The sequence below is a fragment of the Balaenoptera ricei genome, chromosome 16, assembly GCF_028023285.1.
Source record: "Balaenoptera ricei isolate mBalRic1 chromosome 16, mBalRic1.hap2, whole genome shotgun sequence".
NCBI classification, from domain to species: domain Eukaryota; kingdom Metazoa; phylum Chordata; class Mammalia; order Artiodactyla; family Balaenopteridae; genus Balaenoptera; species Balaenoptera ricei.
The window spans coordinates 29171067-29198264 of record NC_082654.1 but is presented as its reverse complement, the minus strand read 5'-3'; the positions used below and the strand labels follow the sequence as shown (position 1 = coordinate 29198264).

Sequence of the window (27198 nt, the reverse complement as noted above, 5' to 3'; positions counted from 1 at the left end):
GTTGTCCATTTTATACATATTAGTGTATACATGTCAATCCCAATCTCCCAATTCATCCCACCACCACCACCCACCCCCAACTTTCCCCCCTTGGCGTCCATACGTTTGTTCTCTGCATCTGTGTCCCAATTTCTGCCCTGCAAACCAGTTCATCTGTGCCATTTTTCTAGTTTCCACATACATGTGTTAATATACGATATTTGTTATTCTCTTTCTGACTTAACTTCACTCTGTATGACAGTCTCTAGATCCATCCACGTCTCTACAAATGACCAAATTTTGTTCCTTTTTATGGCTGAGTAATATTCCATTGTATATATGTACCACATCTTCTTTATCCATTCATCTGTCGATGGGCATTTAGGTTGCTTCCATATCCTGGCTATTGTAAATAGTGCTGTGATGAACATTGGGGTGCATGTGTCTTTTTGAATTATGGATTTCTCTGGGTATATGCCCAGTAGTGGGATTGCTGGGTCATATGGTAATTCTATTTTTAGTTTTTTAAGGAACTTCCATACTGTTCTCCATAGTGGCTGTATCAATTTACATTCCCACGAACAGTGCAAGAGGGTTCCCTTTTCCCCACACCCTCTCCAGCACTTGTTGTTTGTAGATTTTCTAATGATGCCCATTCTAACTGGTGTGAGGTGATACCTCATTGTAGTTTTGATTTGCATTTCTCTAATAATTACTGATGTTCAGCAGCTTTTCATGTGCTTCTTGGACATCTGTATGTCTTCTTTGGAGAAATGTCTATTTAGGTCTTCTGCCCATTTTTGGGTTGGGTTGTTTGTTTTTTTACTATTGAGCTGCATGAGCTGTTTATATATTTTAGAGATTAATCCTTTGTCTGTTGATTCGTTTGCAAAAATATTTTCTCAAAAATAAGTATTTTCTCAAAAAAAATATTTTCTCCCATTCTGAGGGTTGTCTTTTCATCTTGTTTGTAGTTTCCTTTGCTGTGCAAAAACTTTTAAGTTTCATTTGGTCCCATTTGTTTATTTTTGTTTTTATTTCCATTACTCTAGGAGGTGGGTCACAAAAGATCTTGCTGTGATTTATGTCAAAGAGTGTTCTTCCTATGCTTTCCTCTAAGAGTTTTATACTGTCTGGTCTTACATTTAGGTCTCTAATCCATTTTGAGTTTATTTTTGTGTATGGTGTTGGGGAGTGTTCTAATTTCATTCTTTTACATGTAGCTGTCCAGTTCTCCCAGCACCACTTATTGAAGAGACTGTCTTTTCTCCATTGTATATCCTTGCCTCCTTTGTCATAGATTAGTTGACCATAGGTGCGTGGGTTTACCTCTGGGGTTTCCATCCTGTTCCATTGATCTATATTTCTGTTTTTGTGCCAGTACCATATTGTCTTGATTACTGTAGCTTTCTAGTATAGTCTGAAGTCCGGGAGCCTGATTCCTCCAGCTCCGTTTTTTTTCCCTCAAGACTGCTTTGGCTATTTGGGGTCTTTTGTGTCTCCATACAAATTTTAAGATTTTTTGTTCTAGTTCTGTAAAAAAGGCCATTGGTAATTTAATAGGGATTGCATTGAATCTGTAGATTGTTTTGGGTAATATAGTCATTTTCCCAATATTGATTCTTCCAATCCAAGAACATGGTATATCTCTCCATCTGTTTTTATCATCTTTAATTTCTTTCATCAGTGTCTTATAGTTTTCTGCATGAAAGTCTTTTTTCTCCCTAGGTAGGTTTATTCCTAGGTAGTTTATTCTTTTTGTTGCAGTGGTAAATGGGAGTGTATCCATAATTTCTCTTTCAGATTTTTCATCACTAGTGTATAGGAATGCAAAAGATTTCTGTGCTGAATTTTGTATCCTGCAACTTTACCAGGTTCACTGATTAGCTCCAGTAGTTTCCTGGTGGCATCTTTAGGATTCTCTATGTATAGTATCATGTCATCTGCAAACAGTGACAGTTTTACTTCTTCTTTTCCAATTTGTATTCCTTTTATTTCTTTTTCTTCTCTGATTGCCGTGGCTAGGACTTCCAAAACTATGTTGAATACTAGTGGTGAGAGTGGACATCCCTGTCTTGTTCCTGATCTTAGAGGAAATGCTTTCAGTTTTTCACCATTGAGAATGATGTTTGCCGTGGATTTGTCGTATATGGCCTTTATTATGTTGAGGTAGTTTCCCTCTATGCCTACTTTCTGGAGAGTTTTTATCATAAATGGGTGTTGAATTTTGTCAAAACTTTTTCTGCATCTATTGAGATGATCATATGGTTTTTATTCTTCAAATTGTTAATATGGTGTATCACATTGATTGATTTCATATATTGAAGAATCCTTGCATCCCTGGGATAAATCCCACTTGATCATGGTGTATGATCCTTTTAATGTGTTGTTGGATTCTGTTTGCTAGTCTTTTGTTGAGGATTTTTGCATCTATTTTCATCAGTGATATTGGTCTGTAATTTTCTTTTTTTGTAGTATCTTTGTCTGGTTTTGGTATCAGGGTGGTGGTGGCCTCATAGAATGAGTTTGGGAGTGTTCCTTCCTTCACAATTTTTTGGAAGAGTTTGAGAAGGATGGGTGTTAGCTCTTCTCTAAATGTTTGATAGAATTCACCTGCAAAACCATCTGGTCCTGGACTTTTGTTTGTTGGAAGATTTTTAATCACAGTTTCAATTCCATTACTTGTGATTGGTCTGTTCATATTTTCTGTTTCTTCCTGGTTCAATCTTGGAAGCTTATAGCTAAGAATTTGTCCCTTTCTTCCAGGTTGTCCATTTTATTGGCATAGAGTTGCTTGTAGTAGTCTCTTAGGATGCTTTGTATTTCTGCAGTGTCCGTTGTAACTTCTCCTTTTTCATTTCTAATTTTATTGATTTGAGTTCTCTCCCTCTTTTTCTTGATGAGTCTGGCTAAGGGTTTATCAATTTTGTTTTTCTTCTTAGAGAATCAGCTTTTAGTTTTATTGATCTTTGCTATTGTTTCCTTTGTTTCTATTTCATTTATTTCTGCTCTTATCTTGATGATTTCTTTCCTTCTACCAACTTGGGGTTTTGTTCTTCTTTCTCTAGTTCTTTTAGGTATAAGGTTAGATTGTTTATTTGAGATGTTTGTTGTTTCTTGAGGTAGGATTGTATTGCTATAAACTTCCCTCTTAGAACTGCTTTTGCTGCATCCCATAGGTTTTGCATCATTGTGTTTTCATTGTCATTTGTTTCTAGGTATTTTTTGACTTCCTCTTTGATTTCTTCAGTGATCTTTTGGTTATTTAGTAACGTATTGCTTAGCCTTCATGTGTTTGTGGTTTTTACGTTTTTTTCCCTGTAATTGATTTCTAATCTCATAGTGTTGTGGTCAGAAAAGATGCTTGATATGATTTCAATTTTCTTAAATTTACTGAGGCTTGATTTGTGACCCAAGATGTGATCTATCCTGGAGAATGTTCTGTGAGCACTTTAGAAGAAAGTGTAATCTGCTGTTTTTGGATGGAATGTCCTATAAATATCAATTCAGTCTATCTGGTCTATTGTATCATTTAAAGCTTGTGTTTCCTTATTAATTTTCTGTCTGAATGATCTGTCCATTGGTGTGAGGTGTTAAAGTCCCCCACTATTATTTTGTTACTGTCGATTTCCTTTTTTATAGCTGTTATCAGTTGCCTTATGTATTGAGGTGCTCCTATGTTGGGTGCATATATATCTATAATTGTTATATCTTCTTCTTGGATTGATCCCTTGATCATTATGTAGTGTCCTTCCTTGTCTCTTGTAACATTCTTTATTTTAAAGTCTATTTTATCTGATATGAGTATAGCTACTCCAGCTTTCTTTTGATTTCCATTTGCATGGAATATCTTTTTCCATCCCCTCACTTTCAGTCTGTATGTGTCCCTAGGTCTGAAGTGGGTCTCTTGTAGACAGCATATGTATGGGTCTTGTTTTTGTATCCATTCAGCAAGCCTGTGTCTTTTGGTTGGAGCATTTAATACATTCACGTTTAAGGTAATTATCGATATGTATGTTCCTATTACCATTTTCTTAATTGTTTTGGGTTTGTTTTTCTAGGTCCTTTTCTTCTCTTGTGTTTCCCACTTAGAAAAGTTCCTTTAGCATTTGTTGTAGAGCTGGTTTGGTGGTGCTGAATTCTCTTAGCTTTTGCTTTTCTGTAAAGCTTTTGATTTCTCCATCGAATCTGAATGAGATCCTTGCTGGGTAGAGTAATCTTGGTTTAGGTTCTTCCCTTTCATCACTTTAAATATGTCATGCCACTCCCTTCTGGCTTGTAGAGTTTCTACTGAGAAATCAGCTGTTTACCTTATGGGAGTTCCCCTGTATGTTATTTGTTGTTTTTCCCTTGCTGCTTTCAATAATTTTTCTTTGTCTTTAATTTTTGCCAATTTGATTACTATGTGTCTTGGTGTGTTTCTCCTTGGTTTTATCCTGTATGGGACTCTCTGTGCTTCCTGGACTTGGGTGGCTATTTCCTTTCCCATGTTAGGGAAGTTTTCGACTATAATCTCTGCAAATATTTTCTTGGGTCCTTTGTGTCTCTCTTCTCCTTCTGGGACGCCTACAATGCGAATGTTGTTGCATTTAATGTTGTCCCAGAGGTCTCTTAGGCTGTCTTCATTTCTTTTCATTCTTTTTTCTATATTCTGTTCCCCAGCAGCGAATTCCACCATTCTGTCTTCCAGGTCACTTACCCGTTCTTCTGCCTCAGTGATTCTGCTATTGATTCCTTCTAGTGTATTTTTCATTTCAGTTATTGTATTGTTCTTCTCTGTGTGTTCTTTAATTCTTCTAAGTCTTTGTTAAACATTTCTTGCATCTTCTCAATCTTTGCCTCCATTCTTTTTCCGAGGTCCTGGATCATCTTCAGTATCATTATTCTGAATTCTTTTTCTGGAAGGTTGCCTATCTGCACTTCATTTAGTTGTTTTTCTGGGGTTTTATCTTGTTCCTTCATCTGGTACATAGCCCTCTGCCTTTTCATCTTGTCTATATTTCTGTGAATGTGGTTTTTGTTCCACAGGCTGCAGGACTGTAGTTCTTGCTTCTGCTGTCTGCCCTCTGGTGGATGAGGCTATCTAAGAGGCTTGTACAAGTTTCCTGATGGGAGGGACTGGTGGTGGGTAGAACTGGCTGTTGCTCTGGTGGGCAGAGCTCAGTAAAACGTTAATCCGCCTCTCTGCTGATGGGTGGGGCTGGGTTCCCACCTTGTTGGTTGTTTGGCCTAAGGTGACCCAACACTGGAGCCTACCCGGGTTCTTTGGTGGGGTTAATGGTGGACTCTGGGAGGACTCACGCTGAGGAGTACTTTTCAGAACTTCTGCTGCCAGTGTCCTTGTCCTCATGGTGAGACACAGCCACCCCCCGCCTCTGCAGGAGACCCTCCAACACTAGCAGGTAGGTCTGGTTTTGTCTCCTATGGGGTCACTGCTCCTTCCCCTGGGTCCCGATGCACACACTACTTTGTGTGTGCCCTCCAAGAGTGGAGTCTCTGTTTCCCCCAGTCCTGTCGAGGTCCTGTAATCAAATCCCGCTAGCCTTCAAAGTCTGATTCTCTAGGAATTCCTCCTCCTTTTGCCACACCCACAGGTTGGGAAGCCTGACGTGGGGCTCAGAACCTTCACTCCAGTGGGTGGACTTCTGTGGTATAAGTGTTCTCCAGTTTGTGAATCACCCAGCCAGCAGTTATGGAATTTGATTTTATTGTGATTGTGCCCCTCCTACCGTCTCACTGTAGCTTCTCCTTTGTCTTTGGGTATGGGGTATCTTTTTTGGTGAGTTCCAGTGTCTTCCTGTCGATGATTGTTCAGCAGTTAGCTGTGATTCCGGTGCTTTCACAAGAGGGAGTGAGAGCACGTCTTTCTACTCCACCATCTTAAACCAATCTCCAGAAAATGAGATTTTTAAAGCTGAGACTTTAGAGATTTCTGGTTAACCCCCATGATTTTACAGATGATGAAATTGACACCCAGAACAGTAGTAATACAATGAAATGATTATTGATGGAATCTTCTTGCAAGACTGTGTGTTTCAACACAATATATATAATACAGCTGACTGCAACTAACCAGGCGCAGTCTTTATAACTGCTTCTGATAGTCCTTGGTGATTGCTCACATTTAGGAATAAAATATGAAAGAAATGCTTTGTTAGAAATAGTATCAGGTTTTCACTACATCCATTCTAGCTTCTTTATTTCTTTCAATAATTTAAAATTTTAGACATCTCTTCTTGAAACAATTTGCTTAATTTTGTATAATTTTCTTAACCACAGCATCCAAGCAATTCATGTTATGGTTACAATCTAAATTATTTAAGATATAAATGTTTATTAGAGCTACCTCATTAAGGAACTTGGTTGTAATTATTGGGCAGTTCCTAGACTCCCTTACAGAAACAGAGTGCTGTTTCTTCTTGCTGTTTTTAAACTTTTCAAACGAATTCAGAACTAGCATCTAATTTCCCTTTTTGCTGTGGTATGTGATGAAACTTCAGTTGGAATTAAGAATTAAGGTAGAAGTAGCAGCAAATGTTTCTAATTCTCCCAAACTAGTCTCAGGTTATGCTAATTTCATAGTGCTGCCACTAGGGCCATGTGCTCTGACAAACTTGTGAGGATTTGTTGGTATTACAAAATATATTTGTTAAAAAATGAGGATTCTTTTTTTAATATCCGAATACACTTTCTTTGTATTATTACACGTTTCCTTTTCCCCCTAATATTTCATTATTTCTCAGTACCATTATTAGAGGGACAGAGAAGGAATACATCCATTGACCAATTTGTTTCTCTGGAAGTCTGAGCAATAATACCATTTTATTTGTAAAATTGAATCATTACCCATACTTTTAAAGGGCTTTCTACTTTTAAAATGTATTCAATCGTTGCTTGCCATTTTTTTTTAATGTGATGTATATATTTTTTTAATTAATTAATTAATTAATTTATGGCTGTGTTGGGTCTTCGTTTCTGTGCGAGGGCTTTCTCTAGTTGCGGCAAGCGGGCGCCACTCTTCATCGCGGTGCGCGGGCCTCTCACTATCGCGGCCTCTCTTGTTGCGGAGCACAGGCTCCAGACGCGCAGGCTCAGTAGGTGTGGCTCACGGGCCCAGTTGCTCCGCGGCATGTGGGATCTTCCCAGACCAGGGCTCGAACCCGTGTCCCCTGCATCGGCAGGCAGATTCTCAACCACTGCGTGACCAGGAAGCCCAGCTTGCCATTTTTATAAAGACCAAAATTGAAAAAAATTTCAGAATCACAGGATGATTATAGCCACGTATGCATCACTTCAGGCAAGCTGAGCCTCTCTTTTTTAAGTAGTGCAGCCACTCATATGCCCTGTGGCAGCCTACCACTCCTCTCTACTCTCCACTTCTCCAGTGTAAAGTAGCCCTGCTACTTTCCTAAGCAGCCCCTCCTACAGAACACCTGCCAGAGTTTAGCCTGTAAAGACTGCTGATGATGAAGGCTCTGGCCCTAATTAGCTTCATAAAAATCTTTCTCTGCGAGCAAGGATCCCAAACACTTTGATTTCTGGAATTTGTCATTATGTTGTGTTTGAAATTCTTATCCTACAATTCTCCTTTAGTTGCAGTCCTGAAGTATATGCCTTGTCTCCTCCATGATTTCTGCCTTGAGCATTGGATCCTGCAATGTTGAAAGACATCTTGTGGTTCACAACTAAAAACTCCTTTTGCTTTAAAAAACCAAAGGCTGCCTGCATGGCATCACTTTTGGGGGTTGCTAAGCTTGTATGTTTTTCTAAAAAAACATAGTTTAGACATCTAGTAGTTGTTTCTAAAAACTATTATTCACATTAAATAATAGTTTTGCTGAACAGTTCTTGAAATTCTGATAAATACTGTTAAATCAGTGTTGAACAAAATGTGCAATGCATATTAGAGAGGGGATGCATTCTTATGCAGGGACATGGGTATATATGTTATATATGCCAGTAGACAACCCACCATTCATGCCAGGACTGGAAGGATTGCTGAAGATAAACTGGTTATCCTACTATTATGATCATCAGTGTTGGTCTTTGCAGCCAGCATCACTTTAGGCAGTGGCTAATTATTACCCCTGCCAAAATGGACAGCATTTGTCAGTCTAAGTTAAAGACAAAGATATTCTGGGTTAATTAAGAAAGCCAGGTGTATTAATCTCCTTTGATGTTTTAAAAACAACTGACAGAATTGTTGAGAGAGACTTTTGAAAATATTAAGGGAAATTAATTTCATCTTCTAGGTATGATGACTTATTTTGAGAGCAGTGTCTGGGACATCAGTTTGTAATCATCCATTTTCCATTCATTCATGCAATATTTGATATGTGTCTGGTGCTGGGAATAATGCAAACAAAAATAATTCAGATAATATCCATTCACCAGGAGCTCATAGAAGGGCATAATAGTTATATCACTCAATGCAACCAGATCTGTTTTTCCAAACTTACTCATCTTTAATAAAAGAAACAATGAAGTAAAACATCTGCAACTTAAACTTATTTAATTCATTCAGTGCTACTTTTTTGGAGGGAACAGTAGCAGCATTAGCATGTGGTTCTTTGAGTTGATCAGGCTGCCCTCTGCAGACTCAGTTATTAACTAAGAACAACCTTAATTTGGGGATCAGGAGATGATGGTACGGCAACGTGCCCCCGTGACTGCAGCTCCCCTTCTTTAGAGAATTCTATATAGAAGAGGTGATACCCCATTAGCACACTAACAGGATCAACAAAGCAGATTAAATGAGATAGGGTGGGGTGGAAATTTGGAGGGAATGGGAATAAACTGGTCAAAACTTTCTAAGGTAACTAGGCTACTAAGGCTTGGGCAGTGGCTCACAAAATTTGCACATCAGAATCACCTGGGGAACTCGCTTATTACTGCTTTCAGAGATTGTGATTTAATTGGTCTTGGCTGAGGCTGGGGATAGGATTCTGAAAGATTCTAACATGAGAGAAGTTGGGAACCAGCTCCAGGGAGCAGGATTTTTTAAGAATCAAAGACAAACTAATTCTATTTTGCTAAGAACCATTTGAGAATGATACATTGTTGTTGGTCACACTGAAACCCAGAGAATATTGGAGTTGAAAGGGAACTGAGATCATTAGTCCAGCAATTGTACAGGGGCAAATCTTAGGTCATTTATGGCTCCCAGATCTGTTTAGCCTGCATAGTGTTCTAAAAGACTTGGGAGCATTCACATAAAAATCTGGATGTTTAGTTTCTTCGAAAAATCAGATCTGACAACTCTGGACCTGCGGGCAGCAAGAGGCCAGCACTCAGCAGTAGTGTAGTCCCTTATTCAGGCACCTGCTCTCCAGTTTGCCAGTCGGCACCAGCCTGACCCTCGTGGGCATTTGATTTGGCCCAACTGACTCTTGCCTTCTACAAAACTAAAAACTAACTTTCTGCAACTTTCACCCACTGCTCCCAGCTCTGCAGCACAAAGGAAGCTCATTCCTTCTTCTGCATGAAGGGGCTTCAACTTCTCAAGGGCAGGGTTCTTGTTTTCTCTCTGAACGTTCTCCTCCAGCTGAATACCCCTAGTTCCTTCAAGTATTCCCTGTGTGGAACACGTTCTGGACTCCTCACTATCCTGGTCCCTTTGTCTGGATGTATATCCTCCTTAAAAAATGTGGTACCCAGAGTGAAATGCAGCATTTGCATTGAGGTCTTCTGACCATGGCTGTGACACTTCTATTGATAAAATCTGAAACACCACTAATTTTTATCAGTGTCATCACATGGCTGGTTCATGTCGAGCCTGTGGCCACCTGAAGCCCCTCCCCTAAGTCTAAGCCAGTTTTCTCTACCCCAAATTTATATAAGCTATTTATAATTTAAATGAAGATGCTACATTTATGAGCTGTTTAATTTCATCTTGATGGCGCCACTCTGGAACTGTTTTGAGTTGTAATTGTCTTCTATTACATCAGCAATGTTGGGTTGCTCCACTCTCAAATCTTTCTGATGCCTTCATTCAAATTGCTGATTTAAAAAATAAAGTTGAATAAGAGCCCTGTGAAATATCAATAGAGGCCAAAGTCACACATTCATTAATCAACAATATGTTTAAATACCTGAATAGATGTCCATGTACTACACCATCAAGGCCATATTTTTCTTATCCATGAGGCTGTTGAGAAACCCTTTCAGGAACTGATTTATACTGTATTCCATTCATCTCACCTAGTAATGTAACAGCCCTATCTCAGGAGGAACTAGGTTAGTGCTTTCCCCAGTTTTGAAAATCAGAACACTAGAAGACAGCAGCTATTTCTTGCTGAAGGCTATCTGGCTACTTTAGGGTACGCCAATCTATCCCTTTGAATCTTTACGTGATGGAAGTGAAGTTGAGACCATAAAGAATTTCTACATAGGCAGAATCCAGGACTCAGGAGGTCAAGGAGACAGAAATTATGCATGTAGAACCAACAGCTTGTCAACATTTAAGAAACCTGAGACAGAGCCTGTTAAGAAGCAAATGACAGACAATTCTTTCTCTACATTAAATCCGATTTTCAACACAAAAAGTAATGGACTTAAAAAGGAACCTTTAGCATAACCATACTTAATGACTTTCTTGATTCAGTGACCATCCCCAAAACAGGCAAACAATTTATATAACTTGACCAATTTGGAAACCACTTGGTATGCCAAGGTAATCCTCTCAGAAAAGCTCAAGTTCTTGTGTTCTCTGATAATCTCTCAAAAGCACAGTTTCAGTCCTAGGAAGCTGATCCTTGAGAATTATTTTGGGACTCTTCGGAGTTCATTCATGAGCCAAAGGGCAACGCTGAGCACAGCCAGAGAGCCCGACTGGTGAGTGGCAGCCAAAGGAGTTGGGACGTACATCAGCAGAGTGCTAATGCCCAAGCCCACCTGTTACAAAGGAAAGAAAGCAGTAAGCCAAACAGGAACCACATATTCAGAGCTGAAATGACTGGCATGGATAACCAGATACACAAATCCTCCACATTCTCCCATCAGAACATTAAAAAATATATTGTTAAATTTCACGAGTAGACTTACAACAAAGGAAATTCAAACAAATTAGATAAACCTAAACTTCCCTTTAATTATCCTTCATCTAGCCCAGTTCTCCTCCCCAAAAGTAGCCACTGTTACCAGTTTCTACACACCTATACTATTGTATACATGTTTATAGAAAAACAGCTTGGTGCTTTTAAAAAAATATATTGTTCTGTCACTTGCTTTTTTTCACTTAATGTATGTCTTGAGATATTATTTTAAACTACAGTACAGTATTCCACAGTATGGATATACCATAGATGTTTATTTAGGCTGTTTCCAATTTTTCACTATCATAGTAATTCCACAATGAATTTCCTTGGACAGGGCAGGCATTAATAAGTTAATATGCTTGATGAAAGGATTAAACATTTAATACTTCAAAAGATATTGCCAAACGCCCACTAAAAAGAGCTGTACCAACTCATGCTCTCGCTAAGAATATACAAAGGTATCCATTTTCCTATACCCATGCCAATATCTGCTTACCTTTTTTTTTTCATTTTTTTCCAATCTGACAGGTACAAAATGGCAACATTGCTTTAATTTGTTCCTCTCTGATCATAGGTGAGGCTAAACAGCTTTTCATATTTATTGGCCATTCATCATTCCTCTTGGGAGAATTGTGTATTAATATCCTTTACTTATTTTATTTTCTGGTTGTTAACCTTTTAGTCTACTATAAATATTGAAAATATTTTCTCCTAGCCTGTCACCTTTCTTTTTAAATTTTGTTTTGGGGACACCTTCAGAACAAAAAGAAATGGTTTATACCTGTGTGTATGCCAAAGCTAGCAGAGTCACTGCTGCTATCTTGGTCCTTCGAGGAAGGGGAATTCTCCGGGAGAGGAAGTAGAGTGCTGTAATGGCAGCAACTGAAGTGATTCCCTGCAGGGAGGAAAGAGTCTCATCGAGTGCCAGGAAGAAATGTCCCACCCTCCTGGTTTCTGCTCACCTTAGAGGTAACTCCTCCAGATCCACTGAATAACCACTAAGCACTTTCCCCTCCCAGGCAGAGAACCACCTGATTACTCCTCCTCAGCTTCTTCCATGCTCCTCTTCTGTTTGCCACTTCAATGCCAACCAGGCATGGCTCCACCTAAAGTTTCTGCACGTACCACTTTATACACACTTACTCTCAGCAGTCTTATCCACCTTCCAATGTGGGTGTCCCCCAGGTGTGGCCCTCAGTTTTTAAATTATTCTTTTCATCCTTATCCCTAATTTTATCTCTACTCCAATCCTGTATTTTTAAAACAGGGCTAACACCAGCACATGAGGGTTATTGTTTCCCTGGGCTGTGACTAGAGGAGGTGGTGGTGCTGCCAGCTAGGGCTGAAAATGATCTGAAGTCTCCTTTTCATTTCCACCTCTTCAGAAAGAGAGTCTGCAGCTGGCAAGAGGGTTTCCATCCCCCCTCCATGATGTCAAGCAGAATGTTTTTCTATCATTTTCTATACCAATTTCATTTCTTTTCCTTTTCAGAGCTGTCCACGATGACAATTTCAACCAGACTTGACTTATTCCAAAATGCTGTGTGGCAGTGGGGACTGAGCCCACACAAGGTAACTTGCCCAAGCCCCAGCATTCCATCTGGATATGAGGCCCCTGGGCCTCTCTCTGGGTGCACTACTACCATCTCACACTCAACGTACCTCAGTCTGATGACATCCTCTGTCTCTAGCTCAACACTCATTCCAATAGTCCCATTTCTGCTGGTGTGTTTTAAACATGCCACAGAAGAAACTCTGGGATCTCCTTTGATCCTTCTTTACCTTTATTCCTGCAGCCAGTCTTCTATTCCCTACAACCTCTCTCAGATTCACCATTCTTCTCAAGTCCCAGTCCCACCATTAAGCCCTGAACCCCATCACTCTCACGGCATTACTACAATAGCACTACTGCTTCTCCCGGGTCTCCTTGCTGCTGATCTTTCCCTGCTCCAATTTATCTTGCCCAGGCCACCAAGCTGATCTTATAGCAGGCCCTTAATAAATATTAGCTTAAATAAAATGAGTATTTATGATGCTCTTAGCTCCTTGGGGTCTTGGTTCAGCCCTGACAGCTGTGTGTTCAGCAACCACTGTCTTTGTACTCTTCTCTACTCAGCCTCATTTTTGCTAAAATGACTCTCCTATGCATGTGCAGGATTGAGGGGAGTTATCATTTGCCAGATGATAAAAGGCATATTTGAACTTTTAGAAGGTGGCAGTATCCTGAAAGTCAGAATTTGGCTAGAGGGGTGCGGGTAATTAAGACAAAAACGTCACATCAGAAAACTGGTACTAAATTTCTTCTAAAAAGAAAAGGAAATCTAATTCCCACTCTACCATCTCAGTGTTGCCATCAGTGCTTCAGACACCGCAGAGCCCGTAAGAGGCTCCCTGTGCTTAGTAGCCAGTAACCACCAGCCAGACTTACCAGAATCCGGTGATCAAACTGCACCGTGGTGGGATTCTCGAAAACATTCCTCAGGAGAGGGGAGAAGGTAAAGAGATCCTCTGGTATCCAAGATTCTCCCATCTTGGGGAAGGAGTTGTAAACAAGCCCAGCATCCAGCCCTGCCACAAAAGCCCCTGTATTCCAAGGTAAAAAGTATTTATTAAAATGAAAGAAAGAAGAGATCAAATACTAGTTCTGACATAGAATAGGTTTATTATCCTAGAGTTAGACAAAAGGAATAGTCAGAGAATAGAAAGATCAATAGCACAGGTTCTCAAACAGGGAATATATATCACAATCACCATGGAAACTTTAAAAAAAAACAAAAAAACCCAGCATCCTTACCTATTCCCACCGCAAGATTCTGGCATGCCTCCCCTCGAGGGGTGGCCTAGAAGCTCTAGAGGAGGCATATTAGTTTAGAAAAGTTCCCTTAGTGATTGTGATGTCCTGCTTACCTACCCAACTGAGAACTACTCATCTATTCTGGAACTAGTTAATTTACTCTTCACTTCCTCAAGTCTCCAATCAAATGTCACCTTATCAAAGAGATCTCCCCAGTTATCCTATACTGCATAAGATAGCACTCCCCCACCCCACCTCTATCCCCTTATCTTGCTTTATTTTTCTTCGAAGCACCAAACATTATCTGACATGTTATGTTTTGTTGTTTATTATCTGTCTTCCTCAAGTGCTCAAAAAAATCTTATAAACTAAATCCTGGGTAAACACACAAAGAAGGTATCCATGAATTTAATGGATGACTGATCCATTATTTATGATCAAAGATTCAGGTATGTTAAATCACATTCCTTATTTTTATAAATGGCATTTATAAAGTCAAAATTCATGTTCTTCCACCAAACAAAGGGGAGGAGGTTTGGGTGGATCACTGGTTTGATGGTTTTATTTAGAGCTGTGCTGTCCAATCAAACTTTCTAAGATGATGGAAATGTTCTATATCTGTCATCCATCCAATACAATGGCTGCTAGCCACCCACATGTGGCTACTGAGCACTTGAAATGTGGCTAATGTGAATGAGAAACTAAACTTTAAATTTTATTTACTTTTAAGTAACTTAAGTTTAAATAGTCACATGAGGCTACTGATAATTGTATAGGGCAGTTCCAGAGTAAGAGAGGTAGAGGTGTGATTTAAAGAATGATAAAGATCTGTGTTAGTCTCTTTGCCCCAGTAAACTCCCCACCTAAGCCCATCTTTGAGGACAGGCTTTTGTCTGACCCATCTTGGTGTAGTGTAATAATAACAATAATGTCGGGATTTCCCTGGTGGCGCAGTGGTTAAGAATCCGCCTGCCAATGCAGGGGACATGGGTTCGATCCCTGCTCCAGGAAGATCCCACATGCTGCTGAGCAACTAAGCCCATGAGCCACAACTACTGAAGCCCACGCGCCCTAACAGCCTGCGCACCGCAACTACTGAAGCCCGTGTGCTCTAGGGCCCACGTGCTGCAACTACTGAAGCCCGCATACCTAGAGCCTATACTCTGCAACAAGAGAAGCCACTGCAATAAGAAGCCCGCGCATCGCAACGAAGAGTAGCCCTTGCTCGCCGCAACTAGAGAAAGCCCACCCACAGCAACAGAGATCCAATGCAGCCAAAAATAATAATAATAATAACAATAATGTTTATATAATAACAACAGCTAACACTTACATAGCCTTTGCTACATGTGAGGTGCTAAGCACTTCACATATATTACTCAAACTATTATCATCTTCCCCATTTTATAGATGAGGTCATGAGGCCCAGAGAGGTTACATAGCTTGTCCAAGGTCATGTAGTTCACAAGTGGTAAAGCCAGGATTTGAACCTAGACAGTCTGGATCCAGGTAGATACTCAATATTTTTGTTCAACTAACTGGAAAGCAGGATTTGGGGAAGGGAGAAAGGAATAAAAAAAAAGAGGATGAAGATGGTGGTATATGACAGAGGCAGGTATGAAAAGGAAATATAAAGATACAGGAGGAAAGCATTAGGCAAGAAATCCCACCTGAATGTGGAATGAAGCTAGGCCATCTTTGATAAGGAGTCCTACCTGAGAGAGCCGTAAGGAACACCAGGCCTGCAGTTCCATGAGCAAATCGTCTCAACCTCAGGAGTTGACGCGTTTCAGGCAACTAAATAAGAAAAGAAAATTGCACAGATAAACTGACTGCAGGAACTATGAAAGGCAGTAAAGATCTCCAAGGCCAAACCCCAGAGATAATCTGAGGTCAGATCTTCTCTGACCCCTACACTAGGTTAAGTACTCCCAGCAGATATTCTATTTTATTCTATCTAAACTTTATTAAATTTATACATTTACTATTTGTCTTCCCTGCTATCTTATAAGTTTTGTGAAGGCAGGAACTGCCATCTGACTTGCTTATTATAGTAATCCTAGCCCAGTAGTTGGCATATAGGTATTCAATATATATCTGTTCAGTAACTGAATGATTTGCATTGTTCACGGGAAAATACTTCACCATGGTTAAAGTGATGTGACTTAAGGTACAGAACTGGATTTTCATACTGTGTGTAATAATTCATGTTTAGCAAATATAATCAGAATCAAAACTGCATAAAATGCCTAGAGTAGAGATTCTTGCATTTAGTGTTTTGGGTAAAGCCAAAATTTGTTTTTATTTTTACTGTAGCCGACTTGTGATAATAATCAGTGAATCAACAAATATTTAGTAGGAACTTTATACACAGATAACCATAAAGATACAAAGGAAAGTCAGAGTGCTGCCCTCAAATGATTTACAATCTAGTACGTGAAGAGTTAGGCATCATTACTAAGATTTTGTAGGACAGTATATCAGCACTGTCCATTGGAATTTTCTGTGATAATGGAAATGTTCTATTATCTGTGCTGTCCAATATGTGGCTAATGAGGATCTAAAATGAGGCTAGAGCAACTGAAAATTTTTTAAAAAGTTAATTTTATTTAAAGTTTAAGTCGATAACAAGTTGGTTTATATAAAGTTAATTTTATTTAATTTTAATTAGAATTTAAATAGCCACATGTGGCTAGTAGCTACTGTGCTGGACAGCACAGTTCTATGTGGTTGACTAGCATCTCAAATCCTTTCTGTAATTAGTGCAGAATATAAATAAACAAAAAGAGAAAAACAATTAATAATTAAAAAGTCATTGGTAACCTTTAAGAGTACTATTCGGTAGAGAGTATTTAGGAGAGTGTGGGCATGTGTATAAGTGTGGAGGTGAATGTGTGGCTGGGTATATATAGGGGTGGGTGGGGAAGCCAGATGACAAGAATTGGAAAACAAGAATGGGTTGTCAGGATGTACAGCTACAGATGTAGTCAATTCATTTTAGGAACTACTCAGGTGTGGATTATCTACTATACCAATGTTTCAGCCCCACCTGGCTTCCCTGTGGGATGACTGCCAAGTCAACATCTCCCGTCCTTATTAGGATCCAGACCACTGGCTCCAAGTACCTACTGGATGATTCTATTTAAAAGTCCTACTATCATCCTAAACTTCACTCCATGAACAGGTTATCCAGGCCAACCATGACTTTAATACCTAAAATAATACTCATTTAAAAAATACCTAGTGTTTTCCTTTAATCAGCATACAGAGAAAATACTTTTAAGCAAGATCACTACAGTTTACTATTTTGTTAGATTTGCTGAATGGTAGGGTCCCCGCATAAAGAACAAACAACTCAACGTCGCTCTTGTACACTACTAAAGGTCCACAAATAGCTCTCGTTCTGGTCTTCCTCACCTCTCCATCCATCATCCCTCTGGGAGTCAGAAGTAAAGTGGTTGGGGTATCTCTTGTTGTTGGTACTCTTTCCTTCTTTTTCTAAAATTCATCTTTTCATCTTTCTTAATAGGCAATGCTGACAAAATATTTGGCACCTATACTAATTCTCCTTTGAATAAGCTGCTCCAGCCCAAAAGAATAATTGCAGTTTTTACTTTGCCGTCCCAAAGCTATCCAGAGTCCCGAAGTTCAATGTTTCTCTAAACTTTGGTTATATCTAGCTTCTGGTAAAACTGATAGGTGTTACTAAGGGAATGCATGCATTTTGACAAATAACTTCCCATTAGTACCAGAATTTCCATTTCTCTGACCCTGTCAGCATCTGTACAGATGTGGTAAACAATACAGACTGACTTCACCTTGTGCTGAGGTAGCAGCAGTGAGAGCGAGGTCCACAAGCTGGCACAATAAAGCACAAGGGCCGATCCCAGGTGGGCGGCGAGGCGGTACTGACTGACCCGAGGGATGTCATGGGAATCTGGTTTCTCTTCTAAGCCACTTTTCACCATATACCATCCCAACAGGCCCTGCAACCAAAAAGAGAAGAGGCAAACAAAACAAGGTTGAAGCTGTTTATTCAACTTTACTCTCTGAGAAAGTGAGTACTCCTACCTAACTCCTCCTTTCTATACCCTCCCATATCCCCAGTATCCCAGGAATCGAGACCTACCCAATTTCCACATACAGCACCAAAAATACTTCACCACTGTTTAGAATAACATTTTATTGAAGTAGAAGCCAAATATAGAGAAGTACACAAAAGTGTATTTGGGCAAAAGCTTACAAATACTTGGCATAATTTAACATTATGTAAACCAGTGAAATATGAAAGTAAAAAGACAGCTGATTTTACAAAAACTAGATGCTTTGGAGAAACCTCACAAAGATAACTGCTTAAAAACAATTACTGTCATGTTAGGTGGAAAAAGACAATTATAAAGGTTTGGGGGGAAGTCATAAAAATCTATAAGGCTGGGCTTCCCTGGTGGCGCAGTGGTTGAGAATCTGCCTGCCAATGCAGGGGACGCGGGTTCGAGCCCTGGTCTGGGAAGATCCCACATGCTGCGGAGCAACTGGGCCCGTGAGCCACAACTACTGAGCCTGCGCATCTGGAGCCTGTGCTCCACAACGAGAGAGGCCGCGACAGTGAGAGGCCCGCGCACCGCGATGAAGAGTGGCCCCCGCTTGCCGCAACTGGAGAAAGCCCTCGCACAGAAACGAAGACCCAACACAGCCATAAATAAATAAATAAATTTATTTTTTTAAAAAATCTATAAGGTTTTTCAGGCAAATTGGTTTGCAAGTGTCTAAATTTCTACCCCTCTTTTAAAAAAATGGTAATGAAAGTACATGTTTAAGTTGAAAAGTTTAAGGTATGTATTATTATTCTATGATTCCCTGTTTTAACTGACTTTTTCAAGTAACCAAACAACTGTCAGTTCTAGTCATATCAGATAAGGTACCCTTTCACTCCGACCCTCCCCAGCCAATAGAATCATGTTAAAGAGGTGGGAGAATCCCACCTTTTCTAAATATATACTCCTCAGGAAGTCTTTTTGGGTATTTCTTTCCCCCTTCACGACTACCCTAGATGTTCTAATTATCGTGATTTCATCTGCACAGGACACTGGAAGATGAGAGAGTATACAGTGTGATTTGCCAGCCCTCACTTTCCTCCTCCCATAATCCTATCTTGCCATCTTCAAATTTTTGCCTCCCTGTAAGTCTATCTTAAGTGGGTTTTATTTTTCTTTTTAATTCTGAAACAAACTTTCACTTTGTTTCACCAATCCTCCCTTGTTTCTATTAGATTTTTATTAATGTCTAACTCCTTATTATCTTTTTCTATCACCTCTATTTTGTCTCTTCCATCTCCCTCCTTAATTCCTTTTCATTGGCTCGTATTCTTACCACTTTGAGTTAAATCAACCAATTAGCTTCCTCCTGATCAAATTTTGGTATTTCTTTGATGCTCTGAGACTCTCCCTTAGGGCCTGTATACCTTGACCCAAATACTCACATGTGTCTTCTCTAACACTCCTTTCCTTGGCTCTCAGGCTTCCCTAACCCCTTAACTGTGGGAGTCATTCAAAGCTCTTTTCCTTAAGAAAAGAGAGAAGTTCAACTTATATAATTTTAATCACCATTTATACTTTCAGCTCTCAGCTACATCTGTATTCTAAGATTCTTCATCCCACAGAATGTTTCTCTCTTCTGGAATTTCCCTATTTGCTTCTATAGCCATTCTAGCATAGGGATCCCACTTCCCCATAGAGCAGGCAAGTTAGAAAAAGGGAGGATACAAGAACCCAGGAAGAGAGCCATGATGGAAAAGAAACTCTAATTCTTGTGACATAAAAACATATTTACTGAGTGCTTACTGATTCCAGGCTACTACTCTAAGTACTTTACATGCATGATCTCACTGAATATTCACAGAACCTAAGCGGTAGGTTCTATTATTATCCCCATTTACAGGTAAGAAAAGCACAGCCTACAGAGGTCAGACAACATGCCCTACTAAGTGACAGAGCTGGGCCTTGAAACCAGGCCTGTGACATTAAAATCCATGCTCTTACCCACTTTGCTACACTGTTTCAAAGATTACTTCATTAAAGACAATGCCAACTTGGAGGCTCCTGAGAAAATCTCTGGTTTCCCAAACTTGAGTAAATCTCACCTGGAAGCAAACTAAACCACAGAGGGCAAGAACACGTCCTTTCAGGCCATGGGTGAGCCAGCCCTTTCTCCAAAAGTAGACAGCAGGCAGGATGTATGTGAGGCCTACAAGGCGACCCCACATTCGGTGTGAGTACTCCATGTACCAGATGAACTTGAATTCTGCCGACGTCATATCATGATTCAAGCTGGGTGAAAAGGGACATCAAAAATAAGAAAGAGAAAAAAGTTCATCTAATTTTTATTTCCTGATAGAATGCAGGAACATTCTCGGTTTTAAAGCTTGACTGGTCTGCCCTCTTCCTCATCGGCCACCTCAGAATAACTTTGGAATTGGAGGTTTAGAGTAGGGAGCTCGCTAAACATAACTGAACCAAATATCGAAAAATAATGGAACCTAAACACTCTGAAATGTTTAAATAAGCAAAAGATTGCGTGGGCCTACTGGGAAGTTTACCCGATTTTCTATAATACTTACATTTTAAATTCTGGAAACTGCTGATATTTTTGGAATTCTGCTTCCCATTCTTCTTGGCTTGTAGGTGGCTTCATCCCCTTTATTAAATGCCAATCTACCATTGAGAGGCCAGACTCTGTCAACCTTAAGATAGGAAAGAAATTTGAGTGTATTAAATTTGAGTGTGTATACGTGTGTGCACCACACTGGATTATTCATAAACGGTTTACAGCAGCAAGTGGATCTGAACTTGACCCCTATAAAGGTAAATACATCGTTTCATCGTTTCCTCTTTTGACAACTTGCTCTCTTCTTACTACTTAGAATTTTGTCAGAAGCAGCTGCTATCAGGTACAAATTTCTTTACTCCTTGTTCTATTTCATTAAACTCTCCTTACTTCTTTCACTAGCATTCATTGACAGATAAAACCAACCCTTAGACGAAAGAAATGTGTCCTAAATGCAAAACCAATATTATTTTTTTAATTAATTAATTAATTAATTTTTTGGCTGCGTTGGGTCTTCGTTGCTGCACATGGACTTCCTCTAGTTGCAGCGAGCGGGGGCTACTCTTGGTTGCGGTGCACGGGCTTCTCATTGCGGTGGCTTCTCGTTGCGGAGCACGGGCTCTAGGCGCGCGAGCTTAGTAGTTGTGGCATGCGGGCTCAGTAGTCGTGGCTTGTGGGCTCTAGAGTGCAGGCTCAGTAGTTGTGGCGCACGGGCTTAGTTGCTCCGCGGCATGTGGGATCTTCCCGGACCAGGGCTCAAACCCGTGCCCCCTGCATTGGCAGGCAGATTCTTAATCACTGCACCACCAGGGAAGCCCCAACCAATATCATTTACACAGGGAGAAGAGACTGCTACAGATATAAATCGGTTTAGGTTATTGAGTGAATTTAAAGACAATACAACTCAAATTTGTTGCAGTTTCCCATAACAGCCTATATAACACATAGGTATTTTGAAATAAGGGCACAGGGAATGTAGAGAGAATTTGAGGAGCACATACTTTATTAACACTATAAAGTATTTTCACCAAAAGGGGTCAGGGCTCCAAAAGTAAAAAAGCTGATTTCTGGTCTGAGGCAGGAAATGTACAAGACAAGCCTGGAACATCTTATCCGGAAAGCAAGGAATCAAAGGTTACTAGGGTCCTGTCAAAAAGACTCTGGAGCCAGTCTGAAGAGGTTCCAACTGACTAAAGATGGGACAATTTGGGCAAATCTCAGTACAATGGATTGAAACATATCAAATATATTTAAAACTAGGAGCTCCTAATACTTAAAAACTCACTTTATTGGTCACCTTTGGAGAGTGCTTGGGAACCAATTTCTTATTTTGAAAATTGGTAAATAAAAGGAAAGGAATCAAGTGTTTATCTTGCCTTTCCTAACACATTGTACCTTAGGATAACCGAATTGCTGATGAGAGAAAGTTTCTCTTTATAGTTGAGCTAATAAAATACCTATTACAATTTTGCATCTCTAGTGAAATAATGGATTTAGGCAATGATCATCAATGGCTGTTGACATCTCTAATAGACACCAGATATTTATGAATGTTCTAATCACCTACGAAGTATTTTGCCCCCTGCCCCCCAACCTGAATCTGATCAAGCAACAAGTGGTTTACAGGAAATACAGGGGACAATGGAACATGTTAAACAACGTAAGTATGCAATCAGCAAAATCTAGACTGTGAGAAACTCCAAAAGGAGTTTAAAAGACGAATGACTTGGGTTTCTTCAATAACAAAAAAACTGCAAAGGGGGTGGGAGAGGTGGAGGGAGTAGAATCCAAATCTATAAAATCTCTTTATAGATTTAAAGAGACCTAAGAGGCATGCATAGGAACCAGCTGAGAGGTATGGAACTTATCTGCACTTAATTCAAACAAACTGTACAAAAATTTTTGTGACAAATTTGAACTCTGATTGTAGGGGGAAATATACACAAACAATGCACAGCTAACAGGTAAGACGTGAACCAGTCTTTATGAATGGCTTCTACTAGTAAAACCCTAAACTGTTCTAGGGCTGGGCAAGCCATCAGACCTGTTCTCTCTGTAGGCCTCAGTTTCTGCATACGTAAAATGAGGGAGCTAGATTAAATGATTTCTAAGGTCCCTTCCCCCTCCGTCATCCTGCACTTTAATGATGACTCAAATAGCTGATTCACTATGAACAAGCTACTCACCTAGTTACTCCACCAAGAATAACTGCTCCAGCCACTGTTCCGCTGCAGACCAGGAGCCATCGGCCCACCACCCGCTCAGCAGCCTTTGAAGGATGGGACACTGTACCCCTTCCAGGTTGCAAAGCTACTTCAGAGATGGTGCTGTATTGCCCTGGCCTCAAGGGGCGCCTGATCCCACAGCTGCAACCACACTAAGGATCAAGACAGACAAATTACAACGGGAGAAAGAGGGAAAGGCTTCACTCCACTGCTACTCACACTCAATCTCTGTCTGGTGTGGAGTACCCTGAATGGCCCCATTTCCACTGCCACTGCCCTGGTAAATCATCATCTCTTATCTGGACTACATCCACCCCCAACTGCCTCCAATCCATCCCCACACCACCTGAACCTTCTGGTCTCTGCATATTTCTCCCAGACTTAGCTCTACACCTAAATATAGATTATTTTCTTTCTCCTATGGGTCTTTAAATATGATTTTTCTCTGACCGGGGCAGATAATATCTATTGCAGATCTCAGCTTAGATGTGACCTCCTCTAGGAAGTATTCCCAGACTCCCCCACATCTGCAACAGGTCACTCTCCCAGCACACTATACCTCTCCATCACACACTGTAATGTACCATTCAGTACACAGAGGTTTGTCTCCATCTCCCACTAAGCTATGAGCTGTGGGACAGCAATGTCTAGTCAGTCTGGCTCTTTCCCTCTTGCAAACTTCATTTCAAACACAGTTCCCTTACATAACAAGACCTTAATGAAGATTTGACAAATCAGTTACAAATGAATGAACTGTGACTTCCTCTAAGGCAGGAAAGTTTTGGTATTTTATCTTTTGCTTCCCAGTTCCTAACACATATTAATCACGCAATAATTATTAGTTCAGCGAATAGACGCCCTCTCCTGACTCCATCCCTAAGAGTCCAAACACCCATGTTTTCCCTATCCTGCTTCTAATTAACTAAGTAACTTTAGACAAGTTAACCCTCAATTTACTTTTCTCTGTAGAATGGGGTTATAGTCCCTAACCTGACTACCCGGGAGCTTTGAGCAAAAATCAAATATATGGGTAAAAATCACTGAGCTTTTACTATGTGCTAAGCCTCTATGTATATTAAATTATTTAATACAACAACCCTTATGAAGTAGGTGCTATTATCCCCATTTTGCAGATGAATAAATTGAGGCACAGAAAGGTTACCCAACTTGGCTAATAGCCCACAGCTACTAAGTGGTAAGTCCGGATCCGAACTCAGGGGCCCTAGACATAAGTAAATGTGTCGTGAACTCCACGGAGCTACGGAAACGTGACGTGTGAGAATCTATTATCTCTGTCCTGGCCCTTTCACCCCATGCCAGCTTCCGCGACTCAGTCCGCTGCTGTGCGGTACCTGTGTTCTAGGCGCCGCCCCAGGAATCAAGAGCCGGAGACACGGGCTCCGCATCACTGCCTTCAAGGGCGGAAAGAGTAATCGCTGCATACTATGAACAGTGCACAACTGCCACCTCCACACTCCTGCACTCCCTGGTCTCCTTTCTTCGCCACAGACTGGAGAAGCACTACCGGGTCACGCAGAACGAGCCCCGCCTTTTCAAAAGCCGGGGCGAGCAGTGACTGCGCCTGCGCTAGCTCCTGGGCTTTCGCGGGGGCTGCTGGGGCGTGGAAATCGGGGACGCGCTGGGGTGCGCGCAGCCGTGAGGACGCTCCTGTCTCCTTGCGCGCGCTGGAACCCGGACTCTTGAGTGGAAACCGAAGACGCACGTGGGAGGAACGCGTGGAGCATGAAGAGGCAGGGAGCCTCGTCCGGGCGGAAGCGAGCGCGGATACCGTCCGGGAAGGCGGGTGCGGAAGGGGGCGGGGAGGGGGCGGTCGGCCGACTTCGCTCCCGGTTGAGGGCCGGGCCCGGCGCGGGTTCTGGCCAGTGGATTAATCGCGATTTCCCTGGAAGTACTTTCCCCTGCTCCTCACAGCACCCCCCTCCCCCGCCCCCGTGCGGTATACTCTGTCATTCCGGCTTTAAACGTGTGGAAACCCGGGGGCTGGTGGCGAGAGTGGCCCGGCTCTGGAGCCAGATATGTGGGTTCGAATCCCGGCGCCACCACATCTCGTCGTGCGATCGTATTCAAGTTGGTTAACTTCTCTCCGCCTCGCTTTTCCCTTCTCCACTGAGGATACCAGTATCCCCCTCACGGCACCGCTGTGATGGTTCAGTGTCGAGCGCTGAGCTCAGTGCCAAACCTGTGGGGACCGCTTAATAACCTGTAGCTTCTGCGGCGGGGTCGAGGATTGTCCCTAAAGCCACACCCCTCCCAAGTGGCAGAGCTTAGCTGCCCCCAGCCCGGAGTTCTTCCTAACGGGGCAGGGTGCGCTGGCATGGCAGGTGTTAGGGAATTTGGCAGGTCCGTCCTCCGTAACCTCTTGGTTCCTCCAAACTAGCAGTTCTCAAACTTTTTAATCTCAAGACCCCTTGGCCCTCTTAAAATTATTCAGACCCTCAAAGACCTTTTATTTATATAGGTTAAATCTATCGATATTGTCCACGTTAGAAATTAAAGCAGGAATTTAAAAAATATTTATTAACTAGAATAAACCATAATAAACCCATTACATGTTAACACAACATTTTTTATGAAAAAAATCACCATTTTCCTGAGCAAACAAAAAATAGTGAGAATAGTGCCAATGTTTTGTATTTTTGCAGATCTCTTTAACATCTGGCTAAATGGAATTCTCATACCTGCTTCTGCATTCAATCTGACAGGTCAAGTAGCCTCCCCAAAACTCCATTCCGCTTGTGAGAGAATGAGAGTGAAAAAGGCAAAGTCTCAGTATTACTATGAAAATAATTTTCACTGTACGGACTCTGAAAGTGTGTTAGAGTGCCCTAGTCCAGAGTTAACTGGACTACCCCACTTTGAGAACTGCTGCTCCAAACAAATGTCCTCTTCTTTGATCCCTACAAACAACTTCCTTTTTTAGGACAATTGCCTTACTCTTTTTTTTTTTTTAATTTTTATTTTATATTGGAGTAGAGTAGATTAACAATGTTGTGTTAGTTTCAGGTGTACAGCAAAGTGATTCAGCTATACATTTTCATGTACCTATTCTTTTTCAAATTCTTTTCCCATTTATGTTATTACAGAGTATTGAGCAGAGTTCCCTGTGCTATACAGTAGGTCCTTGTTGGTTATCGATTTTAAATATAGCAGTGTGTACATGTCAATCCCAAACTTCCAGTCTGTCCCTCCCCCCCACCCTTCTCCCCTGGTAACTGTAAGTTTGTTCTGTAAGTGTGCATCCCCCCCTCTCCTGGCCAAGGTTGAGCCACGAGATTTCGGGATCTTAGTTCCCCTACCAGGTATTGAACCCGGGCCCTGGCAGTGAAAACGCCGAGTCCTAACCACTGGACCACCAGGGAATTCCCACCAAGGTGTTTTCTTGTGTGAGGCAAATGGTACCCCTGCAGCACTGTTCAGTTAGATTGATCTGACAGCCGGTGTGGGTGGCGATTAGGAAACCCATGGAGTTAATGCAGTGCTGTTGGTTAAGAGCACAGAGTGTCACTTAGCTCTTTCTGATAGTCTTCTCTTAAATAAATGAGGCAGTTACAGTTTGATGTTAGTGGATGATAGATTTTTGTTTTTCAAATTGAAAATTGATTTAAAAAAAACTATAAAAGCAACATCGGGTAGAAAAAAATCAAGCAATATAGAAAAGTAAAAAGAAGAAAGTAAAAGTAATTTTAAATCTCACCACCTAGTAGTAACAATTATCAGTATGTGGTGAACATTCTTTTAGGCATTAAGTATGCATTCAGTAGTTTTAATTTTTTTAAAAAGTATGTGCTTAACTTACAGAAAAAATTCAAAACTCTTTTCATCACACTCTTTAGTGTAAATACATGAATTTTTATGAATTTATAAATATTCAGCCTTTAGTAAATCTTCGTGTGTCTATTGTGTACTGTGGTAGACAGTGTTCTTACTGTGGGTAATAATAAAGATTTCTCACATAAAGACTTTACTTAGGAAGTTTAGGTCAAGTAAGAGTGATCAGACACCTATCTACAAAAAAAATAATATGAGAAAATAATGTTTTAAAGAGATAGAGTTAGTGTTTTAAAGAGGAACATATAGTTTATGAAGAGTTATATGAGTTCAAAAAAGGGAGATACAATTTCCTACTTTGAGAGAGAGGAAATGTCATGGAAATGTGATTTGACATGAACCTTGGAAGATTTTAGCATTCAAAGATAGAGCTGGAAGCACTGTGGATTGAGGAGATGGCATAACCAAGAGCAGGGATGGGGATCAGGGGGAACTTGAGGCATATAGAGGAAATAATGTATAGTTAATTAATGACAACTAGTACTTTTTGTACACTTAGTGGGTACTGTACACTTTAAATGAATTATCTCATTTTATCCTCACTACTCTGAGGTAGGTACTAAAACCTACTCTGTTTTATAGAAAACTTAGACTAAGTAATTTGTCTAGAATCACACAAATCAGTTGTCTGGTCAGGATTTGAGATCCATCCCTGCTCTTAAACATACATACCTTATGAAGAAGTTTAAACATATTCTGCAGGTGTTGAGAA

The 27198-nt window shown here is 40.6% G+C and overlaps 3 protein-coding genes across 9 annotated transcripts in view; 2 read left to right on the top strand and 1 right to left on the bottom strand.

The window, feature by feature from the left end:
* The window catches only part of ENTPD7 (ectonucleoside triphosphate diphosphohydrolase 7), an 89606-nt gene extending 67667 nt beyond the window's left edge, over positions 1-21939 (top strand). For 4 of the 6 annotated variants that reach the window (XR_009498053.1, XR_009498052.1, XR_009498048.1 and 1 more), the window contains 3 exons: positions 12508-12587; positions 17793-17866; positions 18290-18470. The gene's annotated coding sequence lies outside the window, so the exon portion shown is untranslated. Of the gene's footprint in view, positions 1-5299; positions 8759-12507; positions 12588-17792; positions 17867-18289; positions 18471-21892 lie in introns of those variants that run through there. The other 2 variants (XR_009498049.1, XR_009498051.1) reach the window with 2 other exon arrangements.
* Positions 8422-24309, bottom strand: LOC132350922 (cytochrome c oxidase assembly protein COX15 homolog). The gene is made up of 9 exons (XM_059900520.1): positions 23990-24309; positions 22599-22789; positions 20426-20548; positions 19949-20135; positions 17628-17795; positions 15525-15606; positions 13444-13598; positions 11797-11910; positions 8422-10872 (listed from the first exon to the last, which is right to left on the bottom strand). Exons 1-9 carry the CDS (start codon positions 24077-24079, stop codon positions 10741-10743), a joined length of 1242 nt encoding a protein of 413 aa, XP_059756503.1. The 5' UTR covers positions 24080-24309; the 3' UTR covers positions 8422-10740.
* CUTC (cutC copper transporter) overlaps positions 24230-27198 on the top strand; it is a 23222-nt gene continuing 20253 nt past the window's right edge. Inside the window, exon 1 of one of the 2 annotated variants that reach the window (XM_059900522.1) lies at positions 24230-24388. Coding sequence is in view for 1 of the 2 variants with exons in the window: in XM_059900521.1 (XP_059756504.1) it covers positions 24381-24441 (61 nt within the window). In the remaining variant the exon portion in view is untranslated. Of the gene's footprint in view, positions 24442-27198 lie in introns of both variants that reach the window. The other variant, XM_059900521.1, reaches the window with a different exon arrangement.

Bases quoted from the DNA above. Each gene is read 5' to 3' on its own strand.
- LOC132350922 (XM_059900520.1), bottom strand. From the start codon at position 24,079: ATGCAGCGATTACTCTTTCCGCCCTTGAAGGCAGTGATGCGGAGCCCG. The intron at 17,796-19,948 runs GTGAGATTTACT...TTTTGGTTGCAG, and splicing joins GTGGTTTAGTTTGCTTCCAG to GGCCTGTTGGGATGGTATAT. The intron at 11,911-13,443 runs GTAAGTCTGGCT...TCCTCCCTGCAG, and splicing joins AGTTTGATCACCGGATTCTG to GGAATCACTTCAGTTGCTGC.